Source organism: Aristolochia californica, unplaced genomic scaffold (genome assembly GCF_029961685.1).
Source record: "Aristolochia californica isolate CCGP_79_NKW_82.1479 unplaced genomic scaffold, dmAriCali1.0.hap1 SCAF_15, whole genome shotgun sequence".
NCBI classification, from domain to species: Eukaryota; Viridiplantae; Streptophyta; class Magnoliopsida; order Piperales; family Aristolochiaceae; genus Aristolochia; species Aristolochia californica.
Window position 1 is genome coordinate 2,896,819 of NW_027181826.1, and position 20,864 is coordinate 2,917,682.

Genomic DNA, 20,864 nt, shown 5'->3' on the forward strand with positions numbered 1-20,864 from the left:
AGTTATGGTACATTTGCAACTGGTGGATGCGATGGATATACAAATGTGTGGGATGGGAACAATAAAAAGAGATTGTATCAGGTAATAACGAAGAAAGTTTTTGGTTGGACTTTTTATATTCTTGAAGCCATATTTATGATAAGATTTCTCAATTTGCTGCATTATCCTTCAGCAGAGATGGGCGTCTATTGGCTGTGGCATCCAGTTACACATTTGAAGAGGGAGACAAACCGTATGAAACAATAAATGAAGGTCAAACCTTATCCCTAGAACCCATGGTGCAAGCAAAGCTACACTAAGACCATGCTTGAGAGTGCAAATACTTAATCTCAGTTATGTCATCCTATTGAACAACCATCTATTGCAAATGGACCATGTATTTAACTCAATAATTACTTGGAGGTTTGTTAATGTGAGAAAATGGATTCCAGTCTCACAGGTGTCTGCAGAATCTACTGTAATCAATCTTCATCAGAGTGATATAAAAGACCAGTAAGTAAGAACTATAATGACTCACTGTGTGGAAGTAACCACTTTCTCCTCCATTGACAGATCAGAATATATGTCCATGAATATCTTGAAGCCTCAAACTCTAATTTGTGCATTGTTTGCTCCTCTTCTTACAATATGTTTACCATGTCCAATTCATGTTTTCTATTTCTTTGCAAACTTTATTGGGTTTAACCATATGAATTGTGATCTAAAGAATTAACTAACCATGTCCTGCAATGAACCATCGCAGAAACAAAAATGTCCTAATGGCCAATTTATTAAAATTTATGCAAAAAATCTAAGCAGAAATGCCTCAGCAATATTAAGCAGTTTGCCAAACAATTTTGTCGACTAGTTGCTGTTCTGAGTAAATATCTATCACCAATTTTCAAATATATAAAATCTAAGCAAAATAAATCTACATAACAATCTAAGCAAGTGAGAATGTTAAAAAACAAGGTTAATTGAAAGTACAAGGACCTGAGAGACAAACCCGGAGCCAAGAGAGCAAGGTGTGATGGCATTGGTAGTCCTATTGTATCTCTTGGTAATCTACTCTCAAACCCAATAACACCATGTTGAAAAACAAATACAAGGGTATTTTGGTTATTTTATGTTGAAGTGAACATATGGAAGGCTCTTATAAGACTCTCACAAAGCCAAAATTAATATGGTGGAGTTTTACAGGAGTCTCAATTTAAAGGTGTTTTAGTTATATTAGTCTTCTATTTATGTTGAGTTATTTAATTATACTAGAATATATCAAGTCAATGGAGTTTTTTCTTTTTTCTATAAATTCAACTTGGTCACAACAAGTTCTGTGAGTTGACTCGGTCAACCCATAGAGATTATGTGATTTTTTTCTGATCTATTATCTCTAGCAGTTTAGGTTCGTATGTATCTTTTTTTTTTCTCTTTTCAATCCATATACCCGTTGTTTGCTTTATGTTTCCACCTCTATAATGAATTTTTCATATTGCATATTATACATTGACAAAAGATATTCGAGTCTGCTTTCCAACTCAAAATTATTTTTTGCAATCAGAGTTTTTTACAAAGAGAAAATGATATTTGAAACAACAAATGTCAGATTGCAAGAAAGATTTGAGTAGCAACAAAAAACTTCAACTTTCGATCTGGCTTATGCCATTAAGAACGAGACTTTACAAGGAGAATTATATATTTAAAGAAAGATCTATAAGTATGTTTTCTTATTTATTAAGCCAATTCTCAATATGAGTTTTCTAGATAGAGATATCGGTCTTGGAAGAGTTAATGGTCACTGATCAAAGAAGAAAAAGTACTTAGTTCGTTCAGATTTGATATGTCAAGAATGAATTATTTTATGTCAAATTTGACCTCAAAAGTATTAAAGCTTTTTTATTCAGGGATGGACTCGTAACATATTATTTCATGTGTCCTTACTAAGGACTTTTATTATTTGGTATGTGTTATTTGGGCATTGACTCATATCTGTTGTTGCTATTATGCCTCTTTAACTGAAACATTATTATGGAAGGACTCCTCAATTGCTGACTATTGTTACCATTGGTTATTCTGATGAAGATTTGAATAAAGAATATTATGGCCCTATCATCTTATTTTCCTTTGATTCCCGTTATCATGTTATTGTTATTTGGCGGGCTTCTATCGTCCTTTATTTGACTCTTACTTACCCCTTTGGCCAAACCCTTTTGAAGCATTGCTTTAGTTGGTCCTTTTTATTTATATGAGTGTTTTAAGTCCATTGAGAGTTTTTATTGGTATCCGTGAGTCTTTTATCGTCGTCTTGTGAATGATAGATATTACCCACTTTAGTGATTATTATCAGTATATTTGTTCGAAATCATTTGAGTTTGGTTTTGACTTATGTTTTATCACCCATTTCTACCTTTGAGAATTGGTGTTCGGTGTTGGGACATCGTGATGGAGAAACTTATTACTACATCTATGTTATTTGGTTCAAGATGGGATCGCTACCATTACCTCCCAGCTTGAGGGAGAGTGTTGAAGAAAATATATGGAAGACTCTTACAGGACTCTCACAGTAAAAAGTCTCACAGAGTCAAAATTAATATGGTGAAGTTTTACAAGAGTATCACAGAAGAGTTTCAATTTAAAGGTGTTTTAGTTATATTAGTTTTCTATTTATGTTGAGTTATTTAACTATGGTAGGACTCTATCTTTAAGTGTCAGAGTTTGGGTGTAATTGGGATAGGTAGTTTAAGTGTAATTGGACTCTATTATAAATAGGGCTTCATGTACTCAAATTATATCAAGTCAATGACGTTTTTTCTCTTTTCCATAAATTCAACATTTTATTTTATCTTTATTCATATGTTTTGATGTAATCTTGTTCACTATGTTGAATTATATCTATGGTCCAAATTTCATATAAATAGTACATGTAGAATGGGAGATATAAGGAGATTAGGGTTTCACTTAAGTAAGGGCATATTTGTAATTTTACTCAAACATCTTTAATAAATAGGTTAGGCATCACGCGTGACCCCCAACGCAGTTCTATTCTATTAGAGCTTTCTCTACTCCACTCTGTCTCTCTCCAAATCTCTCTCCTTACTTTTTTTCTTGGTATTAGAATAGTAGATCACATCTGGGAATGCTCTTTGTTAGTTTTTCATCTATTTGAAGCAAACGTCTACATAAAAGAAGGATCTTTGTCATGTTTACCTGCTACTAATTGGTAAAAATTCAGTTTTTTTCCCCTTTTCTCTCTACCATAGGTTTTTTTTTTATGCTAATCTCACGATGTGCGCCAACTCCCAAACTTACATGTGCTGACATCTGTTGATGTTAGCCCTAGTTGGTGTTATTTTGCATTGTTTGTTACGGAATTTAATATTTATGCTGGAATTCTACTATTTCTGACTTGCACACATCACGTTGAAAAAATATTTCTTAGATAAATACATGTCCAGGGACTATTTGTGCCTCATGTTTCTTGGAAGCACTTTTCGAACTGAAAATTATTACTAGGAAAGTCATATAATTTTTTAGGTAAGATTTTCCAGCCAAGATGGGTTGGAAAACCAATTGGAAATTTTTTGAATAAGTATTTGACCACTGATGTTGGGGAACTTTACCAAATTACCCTTTTTTTTTAACAAATATTAACAAAAAGAACCAACTTCCAAACTTAATATAAAAAATACCCAACTTTGACCGATTAACTACACATATGTACAATCCAAGACAACACGTCAACTTTGACCATTTAAGTGATGCCATGTCATTGTGCCACATCTACAACCAAAGGAATTAATGTCATGTCACCATACATGTCATCAGCTCACCATGTCAACACACCACATCAGCAAAACTTTTTCACCCATTTTCCTTTCATTATTGATTTATGTTTTCAGTAATTTAATTTTTTTTAAAAACATTAATTTCTGGTTTAAAAATGTTGCACATTTCATTATCTTCTATTTAATATGATAAAAAAATTTATTATTTAATTTAAAAATAATTTTATAATGTAATTTTTACCTTACATTATTAATTTAAGATATTATTTAATTTAATAAAATATTTTTTAAAAATTAAATTAATTTTTAAAAATCTTATTTTTTGTACATATTTTATTACCTTTTTTATAAAAAAATTATATATATATATATATATGTATATATATGTATATATATTAATTAAAAAATCATATTCTTACCTATTTAACACCTTTCATTATCAATAAAATAATTTTTTAATATATAAAATATTTTTTGTTTTTAAAAATATTATTTATTGGTACATGTTTCATTACCTTATTTATTTAAGATTATTTATAATTTAAAAATATTATTAAATATTATTTTGGTTTTAAAAAATCTTATTTGTTGGTACACGATTTATTACCTTCTTTTAACAATAGTAAATATAAAATTAATATTTTAATTAATTAATATTTTATTATTATAAATAGAAGGTAATAAAATGTGTACTAACAAATAAAATTTTTGAAAAATAAAATATTTTTTTAATATTATTAAATAAATAGTAGGTAATAAATACATACCATTTTTTAAATTTAAAAAATCTAAATTCAATAAGAATATATTTTTTAATTAATTAATATAAAATTTAATATATTTTTATTATAAAAAAGTAATAAAATATGAACCAACAAATAAAATTTTTAAAAACTAAATTTAATTTTTATAAAATATTTTTTAAAACTAAATAATATCTTAAATCAATAATGTAAGGTTTTAATTATATTAGAAAATTATTTTTAAAATAATTATTTGACAAATTTATATTTTTTTATTATTTTAAATAGAAGGTAATGAATTGTGTAAGATTTTTAAAACCAGAAATTAATGTTTTAAAATATTTTTTAAAATACAAAAAAACTTAAATTAATAATAAAAAGAAAATGGGAGAAAAAAAGTATGTTGATGTGGAGTGCTTATGCGGTACATTGATGACATGTTACAATGATGTCTGATGATGTGGTGATGTGATGAAGTGTCAAGTTCCTTGACGTTAATTCCTTTGGTTGCTGATGTGGCATGCTGATGTGGTGCCACATGTCAAAGCTGAAGTTTCATCTTGGACTGTACACAATGTGTAGTTGATTGGTCAAAGTTAGCTTATTTTTTATATTAAGTTTGAAAGTTGGTTATTTTTGTTAATATTTGTTAAAAAATGGGTAATTTAGGAAAATTCTCTTGATGTTGCAATAGTTTCAGCACAAGACAAACTTTCATTGCAATTTTGTATTTGACATATTGTTTTACTGAAAATTTATCAAATAAGCATGGTAATGTATGAGATTGATTATTAATTCCCATTAATTTTCTTGGAAAAAGTCACTAATAGGTCCATTTAATTTTCCTTTAAAATTTCTAAAATATTTAATGTAATTTCTTAGTAAAGCACTAATAGGATTTTATGTGAAGGTTTCTTGGAAATGTGTATCCTAGAAGATTTTCAACTAGGGGCACTAATAGGGCCTTATAGTTCCAATGGGAAAGATATTATCACTATCACTTCAGAAAAATTGAATACAAATAATTATCTTACTTGGTCCAGATCTGTTAGAATATATTTAAAGGGTAGGAAGAAGCTGAAATTTATTAGGGATGATCCTCTTATCCCTCGATGATGATTGAGAAGCAGAAGACAACTAAGTAATGACTTGGATTTTTGATAGCATTGACTCTTCTCTTAGGAGTTAGGTTATGAATTTTGAAATTGCTACAACTATGTGGTTATCTCTAGAACCTTTATATGCACAAGAAAGCGATCTTTCCAAGGTATATGAGTTATATACAATTTTTTTGGGTTTAAAATGGGATAACAGGACAGTGACAGAGTACTATAGTTCTTTTATGAGTATTTGGCAAGAAATCAATATGTATCATCTATTTACTACGGATGAACAAGAACTCAACAAACAACAAAGTCAGCTTCTAGTAGTGAAATTCCTTGATGGTTTGGGTACTGAATTTGATAACATAAAGGCACAAATCCTAGCCATTTATGAAACACGTAACCTCTCTACTACATTTAATAGGGTAATGAGAGTTGAAAAAGATTAATTGTGCCTAAAGCAAGGAAATATATTAAATCGGGTTAAATCACTGCCCTTAATACATCAATTGCAGCATCTGGTTCCACTAGGTCGTCCAAGAGATGCATAGGGATCGACAGAGGCAGGGTAGAGATACTTAAAACCGAGGACAAGGCCAAGGGGATAACAAATCTGAGAGGCATGTGTGTTCATTGTGGATGCACTAATCATTACTTAGACAAATGTTAGATAAAGTTTAGAAAGCCTACCTAGACAAACTCTACTACCCACAACGGTGCTACCCCAGTGTCTGAATTACAACACATGTCCCACCGGTACCCCAAATGAATTACAACAATTATTTCAGCAGCAATAACAAATATCACAACATATGACACAACTGTCCATTCCTTCTGTATCCTTGGCTCATATTGCTCCTCCCACATGTATGTTTGTGTTTACTGTGTCTCATTCCCTGTCCTAGGTACTTGATTACGGAGATAAAAAACACATGTCGGGTATGCCTTATTTTTTGACATAAAAGTGTCTCTCCTTGTTAAGCATGTCAATTTTATTGAAGGGTTAGTTTCACCAATAAAGAGAGTGGGAAATGCCATCCCTGCTTCTTTTCTTTCACCTTGGTCTACATTGCTAGCTCCCAAATTTCCTTTGAATTTATTGTCTGTCGATCAGGTTGCTAAGTCCATCAATTGCTCTTTAACCTTTTATCCTACTCATTGTGTTTTTCAGCATCTCGTGACGAGGAAGACAACCAGTTCCACTCTTGAGAGAGGGGGAATGTATTATCTGGATGACCACAAACCAAATAATACTCTACATTTGCTACACACAATTGATTCACCTTTACAGTGGCATCTCAGACTAGGTCATCCATGACTTGCAAAGTTGATTTAAGTAGTTCTAGAACTTCCTTCCAGCGTTACTTTTTAGTGTGATTTATGTCAACTGGGCAAACATCACTAGAGTTCTTTTCCAATTTTATCTCATCATGCAAGTAAACTATTTAAGTTTGTCCACTCATATGTCTGGGGTCCTTGTCCTGTAACTAGTAAGTTTGGTCATAGGTATTTTATTTCGTTCATCGATGATTTTAGTACAGATATCTCCTTCGAGAAAAATCTGAAGCCTTTGATGCATTTCAACTTTTTTAAATGAAATAAAAAATCAGTTTGCATTCTCTATCAATATCTTGCGTACAGATAATGGTCATGAATTTATGAATCGAACGTTTGCCTCTTTTTGTCAATATCTAGGAATTACTCATCGGATTTCTTACGTGTTCACTCCACAACAAAATGGAGTTGATGAACGCAAGAATTGTCACTTACTTGAGGTGGCTCGAACAATATTAATTCATATGAATGTCCCTAAGTCATATTGGGGTGATGTTGTACTTATTGCATTTTTTTTTTATAAATAGGATGCCTTCTGCTGTTCTCGATGATGAAATTCCTATTCAAATTATATTACCCATTGCATCTCTTTCCTATACCACCATGTGTATGTCTGTTTTACACACATTTTTTATCCATCTAGCGATAATTTGTCTCCTTGTGCCATTAAATGTATCTTTTTGGGATATTCATGGACACGAAAAGGGTACAAATGTTTCTATCCATCTATGAGAAAAATATTTGTATTTTTCGATGTTACTTTCTTTGAGGATGTTTCATTCTTTGAGTCTTTGAGGTCTGAGTCAGTTTCTCTTGTTCTCTCAAATCCCTAGTCCTATCATTGTTGTTCCAATTGATGATTGCATTCAAACTTCACATGATGCTCCTACTGAGAAACCACTACAGGTATATCAGCACCGACAACCACCATCTCATCCCACTCCAGACCCCTCTCTCCCACCGAACCGTGACTCTGCATCATCTCTTGATATTGAGGTAAGTGATCTCCACCTTCCTATTGCTCTGCAAAATGGTGTTTGTAAAGGTACTCGCTACCTTCTATCTCACTTTGTCTCATTTGATTCCTTATCTGACAGTTATTGTAAATTTGATTTGTCCATCTCTACTTACACTATTCCTTCTTTCTGCAAGATGTTTTGTTGACTCCTCATTGGAAGAAAGTCATGGATGTTGAGATGGAGGCTTTGGTTGATAGCGGGGCTTGGGGGTTATATGATTTTCCTCCAGAAGCTGTTGTAGTTGGTTGGTAATGGGTCTATTACAATTCTGATGGGTTTGTTGAAAGATATGAGGTTTGTCTCGTTGCTAAAGAATATACTCAGACTTTTGGAGTGGATGTATTTGAGACTCTCTCCGGTTGTCCGCTTGTCTTCCATTAGAATATTAGTATCTATTGTAGTGAATCAAGGCTAGTTTTTGTTTCAACTGGATATTAAAAATGCTTTTTTTTATGCTAATATTGAAGAAGATGTGTAAATGGAGCAACCCCCAGGGTATGTTGCTTAGGAGAGACAAATAAGGTATGTCGACTAAAAAAAACTCTTTATGGCTTAAAATAGAGTCCACGAGCATGGTTTGAAAATTTTAGTCAAGTGGTTATATCCATAGGATTTCTTAGAAGTCATTGTGATCATTTGCTGTTTATTTTGAAGAGATCACTTGAAAGATATACTTGAAAGTCCAAAATTGAAAGAGATCATCATGATGATCAAAGTCCAAAATTGAAAGATAAAACAATATATTGGATATTAGTAGGCATACTCATATATGTTGTAGTTACTAGACCAGATATCTCATTTATAGTTAGTGAAGTGAGTCAATTAATGGAGCAACCACGTAAGATTCATCTTGAGGCTGCACATAGAATCTTACATTTTTTCAAAGAACCACCAGGAAAAGGTCTTCTCTTTAGACCTAATGATCATTTGAGGGTTGAGGCTTTCTCTATCATTGTTTATGTTGGCTCCAAGCTTGACCGAAAATCAACTACTAGGTAATGTGTATTTATGGGAGGAAATTTAATCAGCTAGAAGAGTAAAAAACGTAATATGGTTGCCCGGTCTAACGTAGAAGCTGAATACATAGTGATGACTCACATCGCCAGTGAGCTAATGTGGGTAAAATCTATTGCCCAAGAGTTAGGCTTCTATCAAAAGTATCCTATGACCATATATTTTGATAACCAGATAACAATTTTCATTGCTAACAATTCGGTGTTTCATAAGATAATGAAGTACATAGAGGTAGGTTGTCATTTTATTTGGGAATAAAAGGAGGTGACAACCCCATATGTTTGGTCTGATGATCAACTCGGTGATGTCTTCACTAAAGCATTGGAAAAGCGTAAATTTTTGAACTTTTGTGATAAGAAATTCTGGACATATATGCTCTAGCTTGAGGAGGAGAGTCGGAAAAAAAATACTATGCCATTTTAGTTATTTTACTTTACATGTATTCATATGTTTTGATGTAATCTTCTTCCTTATGTTGAATTATGTCTTTGGTCCAATTTTCATGTAAATAAGATATGTAAAAAGAGAGATATATGTAGATTAGGATTTACTTACTTATATTTATGATTTTATTCATACATATTTAATAAATAGTTAGGGGGTCATGCATGAACCCCAATGCAACTCTATTTTGTTATAGCTTTCTCTTCTCCACTCTCTCCTGACTTTTTTCACACCAAATCAGCCAATCAACAAATCTCTAAGGAAAAAAAGTAATAGAGTTCTTTAGTCTACTTTGTTAACTTATTCCTCCTTCATAAATAAAATTTAGTGTGATAAATAATTTGTACTAAAACTTGTTCAAGAACATAAAATTTTTATTAGTTTATTAGCAAAAAGGATTGAACGAGTTTACTCAATTGTTCATTAGGATTCCGCTAGATTGGATATAATAAAGCCAAATGATTGGATATAATAAACAACAAAATTTGGACAACTATCCTCAAAGATAGAATTTGAGGTAAAAAGAAATCATTATATAAGTTTTGAGTTTCATGATAAATTTCAGAGCAATCATATCTGCCCATGGAGAAGACATTTCTTCATTGTTTATCTTCTTAAGTGGGTGAGATGAGACAAATGCATGCCGAGGAAAAGTGAAAGTGTAATTGAATTCACTTTCGCTAGCCCGTAAGTGTTAGTGAGCACCACATAAAACGAGAGAAAGTGAGTTACCGCTTTTAAGTAAAATGAGTAAAAGTGAAATCCAAGGCCTCACTCTTTGATTTCACTTTCGCTCTCGATGCCCTAGTCTACGTTCTCCTGCTTCCTCTCGCTCTTGGCTCTTTTCGTCTCACTTGTTGTTTTTTCTCTCGCCCTACTTCCCTCTTGTTGTGCTCCAACCCTCTCCTCACTCGCCCCTTTAACTTTTTACAAAGAAAATATATGAATTGTGTAATTTTAAAATATCCTATTTATTTATTTTTTAATTTTACGACTTTTAATATTATATTTAGTTATAACTTTAAAGTGACAATTTAGATATTATAAAAGTAACAATTTGATTAAGTATCTCAACATTATAAAAGTAAAAATTTTTGTTTAGGTATTTTATTTTTATATTTTGTTAATTTAGACAAATCTAAAATCTATCTTATTTTATTAAATAAAATCATCTTATAAATTTAAATCTATCAAATTATTTTTATAATAAAATATCTTCTTTATTTATTTATATAAATTCATGAATTTTAATATTATATTTAATTACTAATTTAAGAGTGAGAATTTAGAGATTGTAAAAGTAAAAATTTGATTAAGTATCTAGACATTGTAAAAGTAAAAAAAAAATAGGTATTTTATTTTTTAAATTCAATTAACTTAATATTTTTCTTTTTACTTTTTATTTATCTTATTAATTTAGACACATCTAAAATCTATTTTTTTTTATAGATAAAAGTTATGTAAAACCATCTTATAGAAGTTAAATCTATCAAAGTATTTTTATATAATAAAATCTCTTCTTTATTTATTTATATAAATTCATGACTTTTAATATTATATTTAATTACTAATTTTAGAGTCAGAATTTAGAGATTGTAAAAGTAAAAATCTGATTAAGCATCTAGACATTGTAAAAGTAAAAAATAAAATTTGGTATTTTATTTTATATTCAATTAACTTAATATTTTTCTTTTTATTTTTTATTTATCTTATTATTTAAGACACATCTAAAATCTATTACCGTGTCTTCCCTGATCCCTATCTTCCTGCATCATATGAACAATCTTCTATAACTAATCATCGACACCCTGTATTTGACTTCTCCGCAGAGGCGATTGGGGTTTTCACGATTGATGGCAGTTTGCAGACCCAAGGGTCAGAGATGTTGGTCTGCACTCAAAGTCTTCAGAATTTCGAGGATAACGAACCAAGCATTTTGATATTTTTCCACTACAATTAAGAAACACCACTGGAAAGCTGAACTTTTATTAACTTAATCCAGTATTACAAGATGCTGGCAGATGATGAGAAAAGAAATAACCAAATTGAAGTATCGCTACAATTGATAGAGATAAACATAAAGATAAAAGATCACTAGTGATTGAATTAGAGACAGACTCAAATTACAAAGTTGTAATCATCTACTGACTTTGTTGTAACTTTATAAATGGTGTATACCTGATCAAGTAATATTATTCTTCATTCTTATTTTCTACAACAATTAACTTGTTCATCCAAAGAAGTTTTAAAATCATCCGCATCTCATGCAACTAACCATAGAAAGCAAGTTGAATCAAGTTGACTTTATGCAGCACGTATGAGGACAAAGAGGGGCTTGTCTCCCAATCTGTCCCGACCCTAGTGGAGAAAAAGAGAAAATTAGCTACGAGAGAAGAAAGGTAACTGTTCAAACAATCTCACAGCCTCTTTCAACTGTGGTATTTAAAATTCAAGAAAGCCTTAATTCTTGCCGAAGCTAGCTCTAGTTGTCATTAGTTCATTGTTTTATCGTTTATGTTGCTTCTTCTTTTACCAAGTATGACAGCAAACTGCAACTGAAAATCCAAATTTATCTTGGATTAAATGAGGTCTTGTAGAGGGATGGATATTTCATATTGCACAAAAGGGAGGCTATCATGGGTGTTCTTTCCAATACATTATATCACCATTGTTTTAGCAGATAATACGCACCTTCAGCTCTGGCAGCTCAATAAGACAGGCACATTCAACCACCTCAACGCCAACACGTTCTGCAACAGGAGAAATAAGATTATGAAAACTACATGTTACATCAAGTAAAAGAAAAGGGAAAGCAAGCATATTGCAAAGAGCTTAGTCCTGTCACATAAAATTTGCTTATTGCATCTTGCTGAGCTTTAACAAACTTTGGTGCAATATTATATTTTTAATTAGACAACATGACTTAGGCATCAATACTACCACAAAAGGAGTAGTTAAGTGAATGTGTTTGAGCCATTAGTGGCACAAATTTGTCAGGTGTAATGAGACAACCAGGTGGTACAGAGGTCCACATCATATGACAGCTCCCTACAAAATCTATGACGGACAATAATTTTTTATTTTCCAGGGATCTATTTTAACAGCCTCTCAAATCAAAATCACCTGAGAAATACAACAGTTTGGACACAATGACCTTATTAACAAGCAGAGAGAGAGAGAGAGAGAGATAATACCAAGGAGCCTGATAGCAGCACATAAGGTTCCCCCTGTTGCAATAAGATCATCAATGACAAGAGCACGTTCTCCTGCCTCTACAGCTCCTACATGCATCTCCATCTTGTCTGTTCCATATTCCAAAGAATACTCTTCCGAAATGACCTCACCTAAAAGTAAAACAGTACTACCATTATCTTCCATATTTCAAATAGCATTCCTTTAAATGGACTGCATTGATGAATATCAAAGCCATTCTGAACATAACTGTATTATATTTTGTGATATATGCAACTTTAGGAGCCGTAACCTGTAGAAAAACAAGAATAGGGGCCTTTTGGTTATTTTACCATGTTATTATTTATATTTCTTGATATAATCTTATTCAACATGTCAAACTATGTCTATGGACCAAATTTCATGTAAAGGTGACACGTAGAATAGAAGATATTGAGAATTAGGTTTTTCACTTAAAGTAGGGGCAATGTTGTAAATTGTACTCAACCCTAAGCTATAAAAAGAAGCTGGAGGACCTTTCTTAATTTTCTCTTCTCCACTTTCTCTCCCTCTCATTCTCTCTCTTCAACCTTCTTTCTTCTTACTTTTTTCATAACTATTTCATGATAAAAAGAAGCTGGAGGACCTTTCTTAATGTTCTCTTCTCCACTTTCTCTCCCTCTCATTCTCTCTCTTCAACCTTCTTTCTTCTTACTTTTTTCATAACTATTTCATGACATGAAATATCTGTAAAACACAGTGAGTTTCTTCAAACTCAGTAGTAATGTTAGACAGGCCTTTCATTACATTAAAGCTTGAAAAGGTCTGAGATGAAGCTTAACATAAATGCATAGTAGCTTAGCAACTGAACCAGCAGGTTTAACAAATAAACAATGAGGCTTCACCTTTTAGGTGCATACATGAATCAGAAAGAAGAGGAAAACTAGGCAGCCAAAATATTCTTTCCTTTTTCCTTTTATTAATAGGAGCCCATACATATTTTTACTAAGTCACATTGAGTTGTATTTATTAGTCCAAATGGCTACACTCAAAATCTTGCAGAACTTGATACTATATTGTGAGGACTATACAACTTTTATAAGCCCTTTCCGTGATATTGCATACTTGAAGTTCCCAAATCATGTTGTTCTATCTATTTTTCAGTTTTCCTTATTCATTCCTATGATTAAATGATTTCCTTGTTTATTCATTGTCAGTTATGTGAAGTATCTCCCTTGGAATGCCATGAAGATAGATAGCCTCTGCCAAACCACCTGTTGCCACAAAGATGTTGGTGGCTGCATTTTAACAGTAGGGGGCAGGTTAAACAGGAACACACCTTGCCCATCAGCTTAAAGCAGGGATTGGTTTCAATTTTATCCTCACAGGGCAGGAAACCAAACCACTTCCTCCAGCAGGGTAATAAAATTACTTTAATATACTTTTATCAGAAAACTTACATGCTTATTGATTTTTTAAAAAGGGTAATAAAGAAAACAGCTAGGCTCATACAAGATACCTGATGTTTCTAACCTGCTTTTCTACTCCCAGGAAAGTTATTATCATCCCTGTTTTTATTTAAAGACTTTTCAACTACCACAACAAAGCTTGCGTTGGGAATTGAAGTACATATTTTTTATTTATTGGCTATTCACACGCCAAGACAAACTGTACCATCTTTATTACAAAATGGGGAGAGGAGACTGTTTTCTGCATGTAAAACAGGTTCTTTTATATGTAAAATATGAAGAAAAGAAACATGAAAAAGAAGAAGTAGGGGTTTGGAAGGAGAAGACACAAAGAGAAAAAGAGAGAGGTGGTCAGATGGACAGGAAAGGAAGGAAAACGAAAATACAGAGACACAACATGTGCAGGGAAGAGAACATATAAAAGTAGAGAGCCAGTGCAGCTGGAAATGAAGGTTGGGCAGGATGAAGAGAAGAAGAAATGGAAGAGAAGCATAGTGGAGCAAGGTGGGGATTGGGTAGGGTGGGGTGCGAACAGGGTTGAATGTCTAACCCCGTTGGTCAGGGATAGGGATGGGGGCTGAATTTGCAGGGCAGGTTCAGGTTTGTAGAAACCCTCCCCAAACTTGCAATGCCGCCTTCCCTATTTAACAGGAGAGAAAAGCTGTGGCACTTTCCTCAAGGGAAAATGTAGGAACCAATCACCCTACTCTAAGACAATAAGACACAACTGGGATGCCAAAATCCCTTGAAAGGGAATTCTTTCCTAATGAGGAATTAATTCTCAATCTGGCTTTAAAATGGTAGAAAACCTTCATATTAAATATTTCCAATGTCAGTAATCAGTTTCTTAGTACCAATGCAGGTAATTAGTTTGCATTTACTATTAAATTATACAAGTAACAATTCAAGATAACAAAACTGGAAAGACAAAAGAAAGCAGGTGACTACCAAAAAGGCATACCGGGCAACTTTTTTGGCTTCCTCATAGGGACAAACTTAGCTCCAATAGCTAAAGCAATAGGGGGTCCAAATATAAATCCTCTGGCTTCAATCCCTGAACAACATCAAAATTGGTCATTGTAAACTAAACTGTGCAAAAAATTTAAATCAAGGGTAAAACAGAGAAATAAGAACAAGAATTACTAACGCATTAAAAATTGAAAAGCAACCTTAGAAAACTTTCAGGCACTGAAAAATACTACATGTCTATTACCTAGTGATTTATAGGAAAGATTACAACTTTTTCTAGTGAATTTGAACCTTATAATGGCTGGATAACACCAATAGTGGGAATACTAGACAAATATACCTTGATATACCTTCAGATGCCTCCCTAGCTCAAGATCGCTAAATCAAATAACAAAATTTTATTTTATCAGACTCATCATCAATTATTTTATTTCTACCTTTCATGAAAGATATTGACTGTATTTTTTTGAGAAAGAGAAAAATTAAAAATACTGACTGTATTTTTTTTAAAAAGAAAAAAATAATGATTTGAAGTAAGCCAAAAATTCCCTAGTTACTCCTAAAACATAAGTGGAGTTGGACCACCAGATGTCAAATCTTGCAGCAACAGATGAATTTTGGAACCACAAAAAGGGATAGCTATCTGATTAGTAAACAATTTCAAAAAACTAACTCAAGAGAACAAATTTCATACAAAAGTTTGCAGTACTTGCAAAGAAGAATTGATGAACCGCATTAGCTGCATGAAATGACATGTGTTGAATTTCAGAACTACCAAGAAATTCAAAGCAGAAAATCATGAAAAAACAGATCAATTGTTTTTATATATATTTTTGCATTTGCACCAGTGGCCATGAAACCTTGTGGAGAGTAACTGCAGAACTGCAGTACATTCTATAGGGTTTTCGGAAAGTGTTGTAAAGCAGCAATGTACTCTAGAGAACTAAGAAGAGGATGTTTTCTCATGGGTTCTCACATGAAGCACTGTAGCCATATAAAACTAGGGGAAAAAAAGACAATCATGGATTAATAATCTAAAGCATACTTTTGTCATTATATATAAAGTTCTTCATACATGACACAAAATGACATGATACCAAAGCCACTAATGAAATAACACATCTATGTCACTAGAATCCCTAAATTCATTTCTATATATACAAGCCTAAAGTGTAAACTGGCCAAAATTTCCCTAGAGACGCACTCATATTTACTATTTTCATTAAAAACAAGATACATGCAATCTGTTATATACCCAACAAGATCTCACATGGCAAGATCCAAATTACGACTAAATATTAATCACTCGGAGAATTTTCCAAACTAATATGTAGTACTAATTTCTGTGGTAAGCCAGAACAGAATTGGCTTCATGAAAAACAGCAATTTAACCTAATCAATCAAGTCCATTCAAACCCAGCTATTGGTAGAATTTTTGCCAGAGTCTCAGTTAGTTGTAAGCAAGGAATCACAACTTTAACAAATTGGATTTTGCATTTGGTGACACTTAACCCAAATTATCAACACAAAAGCATCTAATAGTACAGTTTCTGGCCTTTCACATATTACTTAGTCTAACATAACAGATGTTAACTGCCTCCTATGCCACATCAAGCATTCAAACTTGTGAAGCCAGAGCTGTTTACAAAAACAACAACTTTTTAGGTTATTGTTCTTAAATTTTGTTTGAGCTCCGCATGAATGAATCTTGCCAGAATGACAAGCTAGGTCTCTTTAACAGACAACCTCGCTACTGGTAGATTGGCCTTCTGCAAATGTGAGCTACAACAATTGCTACTATATACATAGTAGAGACCCATTTTGATATGAATCCTGGAAGAACCACGTTCTGTTATATAGTTTCTCCATTTTGATTGCTTCTGAAGAAATAGTAGCTTGATAAGTATGCTCAGATTTGTCAAATATCTGGAAAATGTAATTGAGCAAAAGTGACATAAAGCTAACATTAACCTGCAACAAACAATGTTCCAGACTCACATGCACATCAATGGACAGCAACTTCATCAAATGCAGCAATATATCCAGAACCATAAGGAATGAATTAAGAAGATTTACCATTAAATTTGTTCCATGCCTTTCTTTTAAAATGTTCTTTTGAAAAACTATTAACATGACTAGCTATCTGCACTCTATATATTCAACACTAGCACTCACCCGCCACAACAGAGATGTTCTTGTCCCTGTATCTCTCCACAAACAAATCGATGGTGTCTCGGAAGGCCTTGGGGTCAAGCAGCAACGTGGTAATGTCCTGAAACAAGATCCCTGCAAGATACGTATCCAAACACACCACGGAAAAGTTGAAACTATGCCAGAAGAGAAACACCCTAGAACGCAAAACCGTAATAGGAATAGTGAGGATTGAACTTTTTGGAACGATTAAATTTCTTGTAAGGCAGGAAGCAAAACAAAAAGGAGAAAGTAAAAGAGTGAAACTCAGATACCAGGTTTGGGGAAGTCTGGAATAGCCCGAATGGAAGAAGCTATTTTCGCAAGCCGATCGTCTCCTTCCTGGGTACCCATTTTTCGTGCAGTGCAAACAGAGGAACCACTAAGAAGCGCTTTACGCTTCCCTCCAACCTCCAGCGGCCTCGTCTCTCTCCCGATTCTATGCACGCGGCGATTCCCACTAACGGCAAGAGAAAATGAGTACTCGCTGTCATGAATCGAGATTTTGCTGCGTGCAGTAAAAGATTTTGTTCCGATCCGCGGGTCCCGTCTACCAAATTGGAGCCATTCATCAATTGACCATTGGTCCGCTAGTGCTGTCGCTGCGAGCAGTCGCCTGTGAGGAGAGAAACATGCTACCCCGAGGATCATTTTGAACAACCACACAGCATTACGGGAAAGCTTTGATCACCCTTTATAATTGCGCGGATACTCTGGATTTTGAACAGTAACAGTTGATCTGTTGGGGAAATGAAAACTGAAAACTGAAAACTGATGGATCCCTCACCAGCAAGTTGATGTACACCCACAAAATCTAAATTCAAGTCATTTTGAGTCAGTCAAATCTTTCAAGTTCAGAATCTATTTTGTACCAATACTAGGAGGCGAATGCAATTCAAAGCATTTACCCATCTTCTCTCAAATTTGGTCCTAATTGAGTTAGAGATTGTTTCTCACTAACGGCAAGAGAAAATGAGTACTCCCTGTCATGAATCAAGATTTTGCTGCGTGCAGTAAAAGATTTTGTTCCGATCCGCGGTCCCGTCTACCAAATTGGAGCCATTCGTCAATTGACCATTGATCCGATAGTGCTGGGGCTGTGAACTGTCGCCTGTCAGGGGAGACATATCCTACCCCAAGGATCATTTTGAACAACCACGCAGCATTACGGGAAAGCTTTGATCACCCTTTATAATTGCGAGGATACTCTGGATTTTGAACAGTAACAGTTGATCTGTTGGGGAAGTGAGAACTGAAAACAGATGGATCCCTCACCAGCAAGTTGATGTACATCCACAAAATCTAATTCAAGTCATTTAGAGTCCGTCAAATCTTTCAAGTTCAGAATCTATTCTGTACCAATACTTGGAGACGAATGCAATTAAAAGCATTTCCCATCTTCTCTCAAATTCAGTCCTAATTGAATTAGAGATTGATCCATCTGGGTAAAGTATCTTTACTCAAACATTAAAATTTTAAGCTGAATACCTTTTTCTCATGATAGGAGAGTAACGGGCCTTCACTATAACCTAGTATATCAATTTGGGCAGGACATCTCCACGTTTGAGTTTCTGGGTTGTGGGGGAGGGGATGAGCAATAAATTATTAGATTATTGATAAAGGAGAGAAAAGAGACTGAAAGCCTGAAATCTAATCAACTTTAGGCTGCACTCAGCTTTTGTTTTCTTATTTCGTGCGAGCTTGAGTTTTTAGGTATGAGGTCTCAAATTTTGTGTTTCTACGGTTCTACCCTTTCAAGGCACTCCACAGTATACAAACCAGTTTCAGTGCACTTTCACTAGGGAAAGTGACTCGGCCTCTCTCTGCGACGGCACGGAAGGGTTTTTCCATAGTCGACTCGGCCTCTCTCTGTGCTGCGTTGTGCTTCGTTTGACGTCCATGGCATCATTGTAGATTTCATCTCGGGTAAGCACCAAAAAGATCGGTTGCAGCATCACTATGCTCCTTACGCTGGGTAAAACATGCCAAAAGCCGTCATGCCCAGCATAAGTGGAGGGAAAGTGAATTCAGAGTTTGAATTCAGATTCTGAATTCACTTTCCCTCTCTCAATTACATCGGGTTCGGGCTGTCGGGAAGGAAGACTCTGTCGAACTAGGGTTTCGGAGAAAAAAATTTTCTCTCGCTTGCGACAGACCTTTAGTGATTTCAATCGCCCTCTGTGCGACCTGTCTCCGGCGCTCGACTCCCTTCCTCTCGCCGTCCCCAGGACCGACGACCTTCAGCGACATCTCTCTCCTCTTTGCAACCTCTCCAGCTCCTTCCTCGCTCGCGACCGTCGATGATTTCAATCGCTCCCTCTGTGACCTCTCCCCGGCGCTTGACTCTCTTCCTCTCACCGTCGATGACTTTTCTCCCCTCTCTGCGACTTCTCCGGCTCGATTAGGAAGAAAGTAGGGTAAAAATTTCTCCTGTAAATCGATGGTTAATTGGTCATTGTAAGTCTTTGTTTAGAGCATTAACTATTAAAAATCATTATTAGTATTTAATAAAAGCAATATATTTTACATAGTTAAGCACGTATGGGGTTATATCTCTGATTTCCAATAACCTAGTCCTCGTCCATGGTTGGCTTGACTGAACAGGGAATAAGGAGTTTCGTTGTGGTAACTTTTGTTTACTATATAAGTATTAATGCTTCATTTGCAATGAAAATGAGTGTGCTTGTGGATTAGAGCAATTTTTTTTAAGTCATCCATGGTTGTAGAAAGATTGTTGAAGTGTAACACTAGTAATTTTAGAAGAAGATTAGTTGTTGAATTTAGCAAGTTAGAAACAAGTGATCTGGAAGTAATTTTTTTTGGGAAGCAAGGATTTGCAGTAAAAGTTAGTTTGCTTGTGGAATAGAAAAAAAAAATTATTGATAAACCAACATATGACTATCAAAAATTTTGTATTGAAATTCTGGACTGTAAGAATGTGTTGCTTCTCTATAAATCAGAGAGGAGGCGAGGGGTCCACCACCCCTGCGCCTCTCTTCATTGCCCGCAGGCAAAAATTATTGAAATGAAAATCAGCAAAATGTATAAAAGAAAGAAAAGAGAGAGAGAGAGACCCTTTAGAAAGAGGGCTGGAAATGGATCGGAACCGGATATGATCCAAAACTGAATGTAAATTATGGGATCAAATTTTACATCTCATATGATTCCGTATCCAAAAATGAAATGCATAGGTCTTCATCAGTAAGTATTTGGATCTAAATCAAAAACTCACATTAACACTAAAATCCCTCCACTTCCTGCTAGAAAATCACTTACACACCCCCCCCCCCCCTCCTTTTTTTCTTCTCCCCCTCTCCTTTATTTTTTTTTAAGAACAACATATTTTTTATTCATTGTTTGCTATGAGTTTTAGATGGCTGGAAGGAGGAAGGTAAAGACAGTATGGATGCCACTACAAATAAAGCATACGACACATGGACGTGCGACGAAGACAGTAAAATGCTTGATTTGTTCATTGAGCAAGTCAATTTGGGTAACAAATTACCCAAAGGAGTTTGGAAACATGAATTTTTCAACGATTGTGTCTGTATGTTTAATTTGGACACTACGAACCAAAAGACTATAGAACAGTTGAAAAACCATGTGAGGACTTGGAAAAAAATCTATCTAATCGTGAGTACATGCC

General features: G+C 34.0%; 1 protein-coding gene across 1 annotated transcript; it reads right to left on the bottom strand.

The window, feature by feature from the left end:
- Positions 1 to 11,389: 11,389 nt before the first annotated feature.
- LOC137951406 (adenine phosphoribosyltransferase 1-like) lies at positions 11,390 to 18,745 on the bottom strand. The gene is made up of 6 exons (XM_068798042.1): positions 17,494 to 18,745; positions 17,204 to 17,314; positions 15,021 to 15,113; positions 12,614 to 12,763; positions 12,111 to 12,169; positions 11,390 to 11,777 (listed from the first exon to the last, which is right to left on the bottom strand). Exons 1-6 carry the CDS (start codon positions 17,867 to 17,869, stop codon positions 11,724 to 11,726), a joined length of 843 nt encoding a protein of 280 aa, XP_068654143.1. The 5' UTR covers positions 17,870 to 18,745; the 3' UTR covers positions 11,390 to 11,723.
- Positions 18,746 to 20,864: the final 2,119 nt, after the last annotated feature.

Coding starts and splice junctions, on each gene's coding strand:
- LOC137951406 (XM_068798042.1), bottom strand. CDS start 17,869: ATGATCCTCGGGGTAGCATGTTTCTCTCCTCACAGGCGACTGCTCGCA. Junction 15,114..17,203: donor GAACATCTCTGTTGTGGCGG/GTGAGTGCTAGT, acceptor GATGTTGTTCAG/GGATTGAAGCCAGAGGATTT. Junction 12,764..15,020: donor GAAGCCAAAAAAGTTGCCCG/GTATGCCTTTTT, acceptor TTTTACTTTTAG/GTGAGGTCATTTCGGAAGAG.